The following is a 13,116-nucleotide window of genomic DNA, read 5'->3' on the forward strand; positions in this document are numbered from 1 at the left end:
AGATTTTTGAATGTTTTGATATTAACAGATGGCATCTGTAACCCTGTCGAATATTAAAGAACTCCTGGGAATAACCCAAAAAATATTTCCGGAAATCAGTCATCTAATACAGATTATACTGCCTTATCCTGTTACAAGCTGCGGTGGGAGAGGAGTTTTAGCCTACTCCGTAGGGACCTGGAACAGGTTCTCTATGAACCCTGACAGGTTGGTCAACCTGGGACGGATGCCAATACATCCCAACGGATGTTAACGTTTTCATTTTTCAGAAAAACGATCGTTTCGTTATGAAAACGACGACGAAAAATCGAAAACGAAACGATCGTTTTTAAAAACGATCGTTTTTTTTTAAAAAGTTCGTTTTTTAAAAATGGTCGTTTTTAAAACGATCGTTTTTCAAAACGCTCGTTTTTAAAAACGATCGTTTTTCAAAATGATCGTTTTTATAAAATTCGTCGTTTCGTTAACGATCCTTAACGACGACACTTTGTTAACGATCGTTAACGACGGACCTTCGTTAACGATCGTTAATGACGACCCTTGGTTAACGATCGTTAACGACAACCATCGTTAACAATCGTTAACGACGACCCTTCGTTAACGATCGTTAACGAAGACCCTTCGNCCCTTGATTTTCAACAAAATTTTTTTTAAAAAACGATCGTTTTTTAAAAAACAATCGTATAAAAAACGGTCGCAAATCGTTTTAATAAAAACGATCGTTTACAAAAACGATCGCTATTCGTTTTCTAAAAGTTCAAAACGAGTGGGTCGTTTTTAAAAACGATCGTTTTTTTCCGAAAACGAAACGATCGTTTTTGAAAACGAAACAAAAAACGATCGTTTAACGATCGTTTAACGATCGTTTTCAAAAACGATTAACAACCCTAATCCCAAGAGGCTTGCCTCAATTTCATACATTAGTGGCCCAAGAAAACTAGTTTATCGTAGACTAGGAGAAGGGAGGATTTTTTTATTTACTTTCAGCCTTCTTATGGTATCCTTTCATTTTTAACTCTAAAATTAACATAGAAAAATTAGCATGATTTAAGAAGCATTACTTACTAAAAGAGAAAGAATAATAGCAGAAAAATAAAAATAATTCTCCGCTTCCTTAGACTAACATGATTGATATGAAGGGCTGGGCATGTTCCGACTTTTTTGAAATCTTTCCGTTCCGTTCTAGAACGAGGGCCTTCAGCTAAATCGTTCCGTTTTCGTTCCTCTTTTTTATCGTTCCATTCTCGTTCTGTTCCGTCCCATTCCGTTCTGCTCTGAGTAGAAGAACGGTCTTCCTGTTCCGTTCTGTTCTTGGCGTTCTTAGTTGAAGAAGGGTTGCATCCCTCTTGTTCTGTTCTTAATCAAGAACGTTTCCATCCCCGTTCCATTCTTAGTAACCAACAATTCTATCCAAGACAAAAGTTTTATAGCAAAGAGTTGGTTAAAAAGAAAAAAAATTACGATTTTTTAATAAAAAGTTCCCCACGGCTGTAAATAATACTTCAAATTATATATTTTAAATTTAGAGTAAGAATAAGCTTAGATAATTTCTGGGCTGAGCAATGTATAATTTTGTGAGAGCAGGGGGAGGGGCGGGAGTGCTAATATCCTTAATATGTACGATATACAGAAGTTAAACTGAAACCTGCTGTGTATTTTGAATGTTGTCAGTTTAGCAGAGACCCAGGAAGGGAGGGGGGATGGCAGGTTTAACTGAGAACAAGTTCTAGATAATTTAAGAACGTGTTAACATTTTAACCGTTCTTTTCAAGCAATTCCCGTTCCATTCCGTTTTGTTCTTTTACTAATCGTTCCAATGTTTATAAGAACGCGTTCTAACCATTCGTTTTTTTTTGGAACAATGGGATCGTTCCATTCGTTCCCGGAAAAGAACGATCGTTCCACCAGGAACGCGCCCAGCCCTATTGATATGTTATGTTAAATTGTTATATTGTTTTGGTTTCACTTAGATACCATTTTTGCTAATTAAAAAGCAATTCTGCACTGGATTCTTTTTTCACAATGTATTCTCGACATTTTTTACATGCTCATCATAACTTTTCTTGAATATTTTTAATGATTTAGACTCCTTTATATAGTCCGGCAAACTATTCCATGGGTTTATCACTCTCACAGAAAAAGAGTTAAAATGTATGTATATGTAAATATACAGTGTACCTAGGGTTTCCACCAGAATTCCGGGTTACGGTTTACATACGAAAATGATCCGGAAATTTTTTTTCCCGTAAACCAAAAATTTTACACCCCCCCCCCCCCACAGAAGTTTTTTCACCTAGCACTCTCATTTTTGACGCTCTCATAGTGCAATTTTGTGACTGTAAATGAATAGAAATTTAAAGGATTTTTTGTAAACAAAAAATTTAAAATAGCCCATAATTTGTTTGTGACTGAAGCTACACATCTAAAAACTATATCTTTTAAAAGCCCTTGAAAAATAAATGTAGAAACATGGGTCACACTTTGATATTTGTTAAAAACAAAAAAAATATTTTTCTCATTTTTCTGAACCTTTTTTTGGCATTTTTTTCAACCCTCCCTAGCACCCAAATCAAACAACCTAAGTTATTGGTCTAATTTTTTCTTCAATGAGCTGGCCTTGAAAAATTTGGCTATGAACATGCATTTCAACCCTATACCTTTTCTCTAAGGCCTTTTTCTAGGGGGGCTTAGGCTATACATAGATTCAGACCCCCAACCTTTATAGGGTTAAGGTAAAGGGAAAACCAAACAGTGGAATAGTCTTGAATATTGATGAACTGTAGTTGTAGACCAGCAGTAGCTGACTTTTAAACTTTGTAAATATGAATTAACCCTATTCCCGCTGGGGGGGGGTCAATTTGACCCCCCCTGTAGTTTTTTTTACATAACTCAAAAAGTATTGGTCTGAGGCTGTTGAAATTTTCTGACTTTTCTTACATACCCAAAGCCCTCCCTTTAGGCCTAAAACCGGGCTTTAATACTAACTGCCTGAGTCCTCAGGCACACTGCCTGAATGACTGCTTTTGCCTGTAGCAAACTAAATCTTTGTTTTGACCCACTTTCACTTGTCAGATTTTGATAAAATTTAGCTTTTTGGAAAGCCTATGACATAAGGAAACGGATTGCACAAGTTTTGCGAAAAAAAAATTGCAAATTTTTTGCAAACAACCTGTCAAAGGAAATTTGCACATTTTTAGTTTTTCTTGATTAAAAATCAGGTTATTTAAAATTTTGCAAAAATTTTTGCATATTTAAAATGGCATGGTCAAGGGCTTTTCAAAAATGTATAATTTGTCATTTTTTGGACAAATTTTTTTTTGCAAACATTTTTACTATAAAACTGGATTTTGCGATAAAAAATTCAATTTTCGCAAATTTGCTAATTTTTTTGCAGATTCTAAAAGTAGAGCACAAGAGCTTTCTAATAATGTATCATTTGTCATATTTGGACATAAAACATGGGATTTAGAGGGGGGGGTCAAATTGACCCCCCCCCAGCGTATCCTGGTTTTCAAGTACCCCAGCGGAGATAGGGTTAAATTAAAATAAAAAAATTCTTTAAGCTCTGCAAGTCGTCTTTTGTATTCACCTTACATTCCGTAAACCAGAACTTTTCTGGTTTACGAAATGGAAACTGGAAATTTTACGGTTTACGTTACGTAAACCAGAAAAATTTCCGGTTTATGAAATGGAAACTGGAATTTTTATGGTATACATTACGTGAACCGGAAATTTTACGGTTTCCATTACGTAAATGGAAAAATTCCAGTTTCCATGTTTTAAACCAGAAATTTTTCCGGTTTATGTGTCTTAAACCGTAAACATTCCGGTTTCCATTTGATCCGGAAATATCCCGGATGTCCGGTTTACGCAACAAATTTCCGGATCATTCCATTTCCAAAATGGAAAAATTTTGCGGGAAAAATGGAAACCCTAAGTGTACCATTATAAAGTTCAGCAATGTATAATATTTTTTAGATAAATAAATGGATTATAAAGGCATTTTTCCTACCCTGTAATAAAAGGTAAAAGAAGCTGTAATTTTAGTAAATAGAATTTTTAGCTTTTAATTTGTTGGATAACATTACAGGGAGGGGGGGTACAGGGTGGGTAAAATCAATATAGGTGGGATAAAAAAAAATTTTACTCCCCCCCCCTGTCTTAAATCCTGAAACCGCCTATGGGTGGTTGCATGCCCACACAGAATCACAGGTTTTGTTAAGGGCGGAGTCATGATACCAGAGTTACCGTTTGGGAGAAAAAGAAACCCATTCTAATAAGCATGATTTTAAGAAAAACACTAACATATAATCATGTATATCATTTAATGAAAATAGGAATTTCATAAAAATAGTTGGCTTAGAAATCTTTTTGATTTTCTGTCAGAAAAATTAACTTTTTTTACTTTAAATAACATATTTTTTATTTATATTATTATTACAATACATATATGTGAAAAACTTTAAAAAAAAATAGTTTAAGATTTGCCTAATGAAACAGGGCAGATATTGTTGAATAATTGAATAAATGAAATACAGTGATAACTAGAAAACTGTGGAATAGGAAGTTGACTTTTAGACTCAAGTTAATAGATAACACTGCTGAAAATAGACCATCAGGTTTCTAATCAAAACCCCCAAACTTTTCATTTAAAATATATTAATTAATTATAATTTGCTTTGAAATCAACTTTATTATAATAATACTACCAAGCAATGTTTTTTTTATTATTCTCTTTGGTATTACAGAGCTTAACAAATTATGGAAGAAGACATTTAAAACTATTCACCAACTGTCATGTTTCCTGGGACACCCTGTATCTTTAGCTTCAAGTCTTGATTAAGCTGATTCTGTTTTTTGCGATATTTTTTTACTGTTAATGGCACGTTTTAGCAAAAATACAAAGCCATAAGCGAACTGTATGACTCAGGGGCGGATATAAGGATTCTGTAGGGGATTTATTCACATTTATTCAATAATTTATTTTTCAATTTGCCACTACCCTCACTACCTCCGACTTTTTAAAATCTATATATCAACATTTTTTTCAAGAAATTCTTTTTTTTATTTCAAACTACCCTCCTCACTACCACCGACTTGTTGAAACTTTTTTATCAACATTTATTCAATAATTTATTTTTCAATTCCCAACTACCCTCACTACCTCTTTTTTTTTAGAATCTATATATCAACAGTTTTTTCAAGAATTTATTTTTCAATTCCCCACTACCCTCACTACAACCGAAAAGTTTAAACTTTTTTATCAACATTTACTCAATAATTTATTTTTCAATTCCCCACTACCCTCACTACCTCTGACTTTTTAAAATCTATATATCAACATTTTTTTTCAAACTTTTTTTTTTATTTTAAACTACCCTCACTACCACCGACTTGTTGAAACTTTTTTATCAACATTTATTCCATAATTTATTTTTCAATTCCCCACTACCCTCACTACCACTGACAAGTTGAAACTTTTTTTTCAACATTTATTCCATAATTTATTTTTCAATTCCCCACTACCCTCACTACCACGGACAAGTTAAACTTTTTTATCAACATTTATTCAAAAATTTATTTTTCAATTCCCCACTACCCTCACTACCTCTGACTTTTTAAAATCTCTTTTCAACATTTTTTCTAGAATTTGTTTTTTATTTCAAACTACCCTCACTACCACTGGGCACTGACTTGTTGAAACTTTTTTATCAACATTTATTCAAGAATTTATTTTTCAATTCCCCACTACCCTCACTACCTAAGACTTTTTAAAATCTGTATATCAACATTTTTTTCAAGAATTTTTTTTATTTTAAACTACCCTCACTACCACTGACTTGTTGAAACTTTTTTATCAACATGTTATTCAAGAATTTTTTTTCAATTCCCCACTACCACTACCCTGAGTTCTACCCTTTATATACAAATCAATACACATCTTTATTTTTAAAATTTAAATTATTACTACTTTAACTACCTTCTATTTACCTGACATAAAGATAATGTGAAAAATAAGGCATTTTATACATACAGGGGGGCACCCCCCCCCCCCCTTTAGTGACACCCACTCTGTAAAATTACAAAGGCAAGGGCAGCTGGCCTCTTAATCTTATAAGGTCTTGGGGGACGGTTTTTATATTATATACACTATATATATACAAATCCAGTATATTCCAGAAATTGCGCAGTTTTTAATGTTTGAAGTTTCAGTTTGCTCAGTAAAACAAACCCACTCACTGCAGAGGATGAGGAAAAAAGTATTTTATATCAGGTAATATATTATCTATTTAAAGCTGTTTGTCTGTATATGTTAGTGAATCAAATGATAACATGAACCCCTTTACAAATCCAAACTAGGGGAGTTACAAGCTTGACAATCTTACCAATTATGTCACATATTTCTTCTGTTTACACATATGAAAATAAATTTCTAATTCGGAAAAAAGTCTAAAGTTAAAGTTAACATACAAAAATTACAGGTTGACAAGAATAATAAAAATAATAATTTTTAAATTGCTTTCTAACCCTTAAATATAAAATGTAATTTACATTTCTTATATTTAGCCTTCTGCTGATGAGCTCTAAAAGTTCAGGAGAGCCTTCACTTTTTCTCAAGGTTATAATTATCATCATCATCATCATCATCATCATCCTCATCATCAACATCATCATCATCAAAATTATCATCATCATCATCATCATCAGTATCATCATCCTCATCATCAGCATCATCTTCATCATCATCATCATCATCATCATCATCATCATCAGAATCAGAATCATCAATAATCATCATAGTCTTCATCATAATTATGCAATTCTTGGATTTTAACTTGATTTTTAAAAATTTTAATACATATAATCTTTAAACAGTGAAAAATTAAACAAATCCAATAATATGTAAATATGTGTAAAACTATTGCATATTCCATAGAAAGCTTAGACTTGTTATGTGTATAATTTAGTTTAATATATCCATTTATTTCATTATGTTTTTTATGTTTTATTTAATCTTTTTCTATTTATATAGGTATATCATTAGGGCTAAATTTATAATGGTCTCAGACCATTGAGTCCTCTACAGAATTAAAAAAACAGACACACTAGATATAGGAATATGTTAATCTCAGTCACAGAACAAAACAATGTCACTTTAAAAACTTAAAAAATGTTTTATTTTAATGAGATATGGAAAGATAAAGCTATACTTATACATGGGGCGGAATTAATACATAGATTTATTTGTACTTTATCTTGCAAAATATATGTGTACTTTATCTAGCAAAATACATTTGTACTTTATCTGGCAAAATATATTTGTACTTTATCTGGCAAAATATATTTGTACTTTATCTGGCAAAATATATTTGTACTTTATCTGGTAAAATATTTGTACTTTATCTGGCAAAATATATTTGTACTTTATCTGGCAAAATATATTTGTACTTTATCTGGCAAAATATATTTTTACTTTATCTGGTAAAATATATGTACTTTATCTGGCAAACTATATTTGTACTTTATCTGGCAAAATATATTTGTACTTTATCTGGCAAAATATATTTGTAAATGTACTTTAACTGGCAAAATATATTTCTACCTTTATGTATCATTGTTAACACAAATTTGAAATATAAGGAAGACGATTTTACCAACTCAGAGGCCGTTAACTATTCTCAAGACGTGTGTATCTGTTTCAGCCATGAAGCACTCACATGTCACCCTCGCTCCTTCGTTCCCCCCTCACCCCTTTACACATCCCAGCCCGGCAGTCAGCCTGAAACACTCAAGACGATCACAACTCCGTCTCAACCTGATTCCTTCATGATGGTGATTCAGATACAGAGATAGATGCAGACTCTGCTTACATCTAGCCCCACAATGCTCCAGAGATCAACATTATCATGCATCACAGAGACAACATAATCGCTCAATGCACACGATAAAGCTGCGATATCTCTCCCATAGCCTGAAACCTGGTTGTGAGCAAACCTGCTGTGATTGAAGATCTGCACCACCAACATGAAGCTCCACAAATATGTTCCAACTGATGTTCGTCAATAGTTTTCTTTGTTCATTTTTAACCAACCAATTTTACTCAACCTTATGCAAATATTTCAAAGCTTTCGTTTTTTAAATAAATGTCAGAAATATCCATTTCAGATATCTTTGTTTTATTATAGTGACTTTTAAAGTCAACAATCATACATATTACTTTTCAAGGGAGGGTTACTTGAAATCCCATATACAATCCCTTTACTAAAAATTTATTTAGAAAAAAGTAACCCAAGGAGTTGGATGTACAAGTATTCAACAAACTACCAGTTTAATGGAATGCAAGGTATCAAATTAAATTTTTTTTTTAATTACGCCCATTCCCCCCCCCCTAGATTTTTTTGGGTGAAAGGTTGTCAATATAAGGTTTAATGTAACATAAATTCATCGCTAAATTTTGTCCATTTTTATATGAAAAGTTGCGCAAACGTATGAAAATGTTTAATTTCAGCTAAAACAAGGTTTAATGTAAGATAAATGTTTGCTTAGTCAAATATTAAATATCAAATACAATTCTATAAAGTAAATTTAATTTTCTAAAATCCATTCCACACCAAAACTTTTGTTTGCCTAAGTTCCAAATTATAATGAAAGACAAATATACATAAAGTTTTTCTACTCCGGATAAAAAGTTTATTTACAAATGTTTTAGAATTTATTTTTTTAATATTTTTTATAAAATAAAATGGTATGATGCATAGTTAATTATTTCAATCTTCTTTTCTCCTTTCTCCGTCTTCACATCTGCAAGCTCTCTTTTTCTTGCTTCACTTTGCCCTTCCACTTATGGTGCTGCTTTTAAAAAAATGTTTACCATTCGCAGTCATTGTGCCATTATATGACAGTGCACGATCACCCTTTCAATATGTCCCCCTCTCTGTTGTATGTTTGTTTTGCTTAATTGCAATTGCAGCCTCAGCTCTTCACATTTTGAACTTGCACCCCTTCTTGAACTTCAAGTTAGGTTCTAATTGCGGTGAGGGAACAATAGTGTCCCTACTTTGAACTGCACATTTTTACTTTCCTATAAAAGAAGTGTTGGCATTCCAACAAAGGATAATCAAGTGACCCACTCAATGGTAATTTTGTAGGATCCAACAGAGAAATGTATTCTAGTCTCATTTCACTGTTTATGAGAAGGTTAGATGGTAGGGAAAGGAGAGTAGAGATGAGGATAAGGGTTTGTAGGAGGGTCGTATCAATTGTCCACATGTTATACTGCTTCCCAGACTAGCAAAATTCCTTTACAGGTAGTATCACATTTAGTGTGCACTGTTGCATGCAGAATGCAGAGATGTCCCTTTAAGTTAACTGTGAATTAAGGGCATACTAGAAAGGGCTTGTTTAATTGTACAACAAATAACTAGAAATAACCAGAAATATATTCCTTGTTGCCTAACTTTGAATTTACTTCCTTGTTTATTTACGCAGTAACCTTAAAGAAACATTCATATGATCTTTTTATATAAAGCTTTTAAAACCTTTTCAGGCTGTATTATAGACACATGTTAGGCATTCCTGTATCTAATTTGCTATATAAACAATGTATGTTGTATTATTCTTTACTCTGTGACTAAAGTTAGTGAAATACACATTTGAGTAAGTACATAAGTTTACTTTTTACATAGATTGTATGAGTAGTAAAAAAAGATATTAGAAATAGAACAACTTTTGGTAGCAAATCATTAACAGTTCATGCTTACATAGAAGTCTAAATAAATTAAAGTTTTACTATAAGAATGCCCATCTTTACATGATATGAAAAGAGTAAAGCATAAAACCAGCAGTTTTGGTCAAATACCTAAAAAAGTTATTATTTCTAGTATCTGTTTTAGACTCATTTTATATATATATATATATAAAATTTCGTAATAGCACAGACTCCGATCACTAAGAGGAGTGGGTATGGAACTGGATTAGTTTTAGACATATTAGCTCTTTGTAATTCCTATATCTTGACTTAGTACTCCAGCCGTAAGTGCTGTAGTTATGAAAGGGTGCTAGTTTATTGAGCAAGGGGTTCAGGGCCGCTTGTTGTTCCCTCCCTCCTATGTGTAGACACCTTTCTCATAGTCCACTGCAAATAGTGCAGAGAGCTTTCTGAGCAGAGTTCTGATCTCTTAGACTGTAGGAATACAACTAGTCTGGATAAAAAGTAAAATAATTATAGGTAATCAATCTTATAATTATGCAACTACTTTTTACAACTCTTTCTAATCTATATCTCGCTATATCTCTGTATCTAAAAAACCTATGTATTCAAAGTTGAATTTTGTTTCATAAGTTTCGGCTTGGTTACCAGAAAAAAAAAACTTAGGAGTCAGATCTTAGATAAAGGTTTGTGGTCTGAACTAGATTTATTTACAATCGTACTTAAAACTTTTTTCTTGAAAACTAAAAACTCATGATACATGAATACAAATCCTCCCAGGTAAACATACCAAAAACTTAAAATGAATGTGAGTCAGGCAAAAACTACAGAAGAGCAAAGGAGCAGAAAATAAAGAATACATGAAAACTTCAAACCATAGATAGGGGAAATCTCACACTCTGGCTCAGGGAAAATTTCTCTCACACAACTGAACTAGGGGGGGACGAGGGCCTCTTTATATAGTCCAAGGGGGAGTAGGAGATAATTGGCCTAATTGCTTTGTAAGGGTTCTGATTGGTGAATGAAAGCTACTAGGTATTTTTTAATTGAGATAATTGGGGGTTTAATTGACAAAACAATTTAAGGCAGATCCTTATTGGTGGATCAAAAAACTAGGTACTTATCCACAAATTATTTCATTCAACATTATGAAACAACTACGAATTACAAAAAAATTAAAGTTAGAAAATGATACAATCAAGCATATACAATCTTTTTCAAGTATTAACATTTATATCTATTTTTCCTGGTATGCATCTTCAAAAAGTATAAAGTTATCTCTATTTGTTTATTTGTATGTTCGATCAGAACTCTGGAACCTCCTAACCCATTTGCCTCAAATTTTGATTGAGAAATTCAGAAGAACCATGGCAGTGTTATTAGCTTGGTTTAAAGGTCTAAATGGAATAGGTTGATTCTTATAAAGTAAGCTTAGTTTCAAGGAAAAGCTTAGCTCCCATCTTTTATTAATTTTATCTTTTGATTGTGGTTTAATCTGTTAGCATTGTCTCTTTGTACAGTCTAAAACAATAAGAAACATAAAAGTTCATAGATTTTCAAATAATTTTGCATTTTACAAAACTCAAAAACTTTTGAACATACATTTTTTGTAGCTTTGTGTGCATTCATAAACCTTCCCTGGGGTTATGTGAGGTCCCACAAGGAGAGGATGAAGACTTTTGCCAACTCCCCACAGTGGAAGGATGGACAACCTAAGAAGCAGTAAGTCCCAAGGAATGGAAACTGCTTGGTTGGATTGGAGCTGTGGGAAAACAACATGTTGCTGCAGGAGATATGTTGCCGGAGGAGATATATTGACAGAGGAGATATGTTACTGGAGGGGATACATAAAGGAGGTATCTTGCCAAAGGAGGTATCCAGCCAAAGGAGGTATTCAGGCAAAAAGAGGAGAACCTTAAGTTTAGTTTAGTTTAGTTTAGTATTTGTTTCACTTTCAATATAAATGTTCAACTTTTTTATTTTTTTATTGGTGCGTGACTACTAGAATATTGATCCCCCCTTTTGGGTGGTTCCTTTCATATTTACCAATTCTACATTTCTATCTGGGCCCGATCAGTTCATCCCTTTGTTGTTTTTAGGACACAAACAAACAAACAAGCAGACAGACAAGCAAAATATTCATAGATTTAAATTTATTTTGTAGTAAAAAATAATTGACACCAGAGCAAAAGGTTGCATTTACAGGGTTAGTGGGTACTAAACCTGGCGTCAAGAAAGTAATAAAAAAATTATTTAATTTGTTCAAATTTAGATGCTGTGCACCATGGACTCAGTCTGTAAAGCCTTCAATCATGGAAATGTAAATATATGTTTTAACCATGGGGTAGGAAAGAGAAAGATTGGGATGTGGATGGGAGAAATAAGAGGAGATTGATGTGAGAAAGGGGGGATATGAAAAGGAGGGGAAGGACATGTCAGTCTGGAGGGGAGTGAGTCTTTGTCACAAACTTAATAATTATAGTCCCTACATCTCTGCAACCTTTGATATTTAAAACTTAAGTTATTTAATTTTAAAGAATTCATAATTTGATATATCTAAGGTCTACAAAATTGGAAATTAACCAAATATATTAGGATTTGAAGTACTAAAAATGTATAAAAATTAATTGTAAATGATTTATAGGAGAAGTGTGAATTGTGTCCTGATGAATTATCAAATGGATATAAGGATATAGGGCTGAACACTGATGGAATGTAAGCTAACAATAATCTTAGTGATTCAATCCAACATTTTATTGTTAATTGATTGTAGTTAAATATTAATTTATTATTAAAAGAGGGAAAACAAAAACATTTTACAAGATAAAACAAATTCTTTGAATTTAAGTTTGTACTAAAAATCCCGAATTATAAAGTTGTTGAGCTTTATTTGGTTCATTTTTCAAAAATACCAAATTGCCCTGTCATGCTTTAGTTACGCGAGATGTCAGTAATTTGAGATTTTTTAAAAAATTTCAAAAGATGTTTATTGAATCGGATGAAAAATTGGACTCATATTGTTTTGTTGAACATAACTGTAAATTTTGAAGGTTTAAAAACTCCTAAGATTGGCAGTTTTTATTGACTCAAAGAAGTTCATAGTAGGATTTTGATTCTACTAGAGACCACCGGAGGGATTTTATTTTCACTGGAGGGGTTTCAAAAAATGCTTTTTACAATTTAAAACTTTGCGCAGGGTGATTTACATTCAACTGGAGGGATTCAGATGTCCTTCCTGGGGGGTTATAATTCCACTGGAGGATTCAGTTATCCTTCCTGAGGGGGTTATAATTCCGCTGGAGGGATTCAGTTATCCTCTCTAGGGATTATTATTCCACTGGAGGGATTCAGATATCTTTCCAAGGGGTTTATAATTCCACTGGAGGGATTCAGATATCCTTCCTGGG

At 32.7% G+C, this 13,116-nt stretch overlaps 1 protein-coding gene across 1 annotated transcript; it reads left to right on the forward strand.

The window, feature by feature from the left end:
* Positions 1 to 12,424, forward strand: LOC111709193 (uncharacterized; the record flags this gene model as incomplete). Its single annotated transcript, XM_023482808.1, is given in 6 exon segments — positions 1 to 207; positions 6,214 to 6,274; positions 6,568 to 6,619; positions 8,279 to 8,344; positions 11,982 to 12,029; positions 12,354 to 12,424. Coding segments are annotated over 5 exon segments (263 nt in total), but the record flags the coding sequence as incomplete, so codon positions are not given.
* Between the last annotated feature and the right edge of the window lie 692 nt (positions 12,425 to 13,116).

Source organism: Eurytemora carolleeae, unplaced genomic scaffold (assembly GCF_000591075.1).
Source record: "Eurytemora carolleeae unplaced genomic scaffold, Eaff_2.0 scaffold550, whole genome shotgun sequence".
NCBI lineage: Eukaryota > Metazoa > Arthropoda > Copepoda > Calanoida > Temoridae > Eurytemora > Eurytemora carolleeae.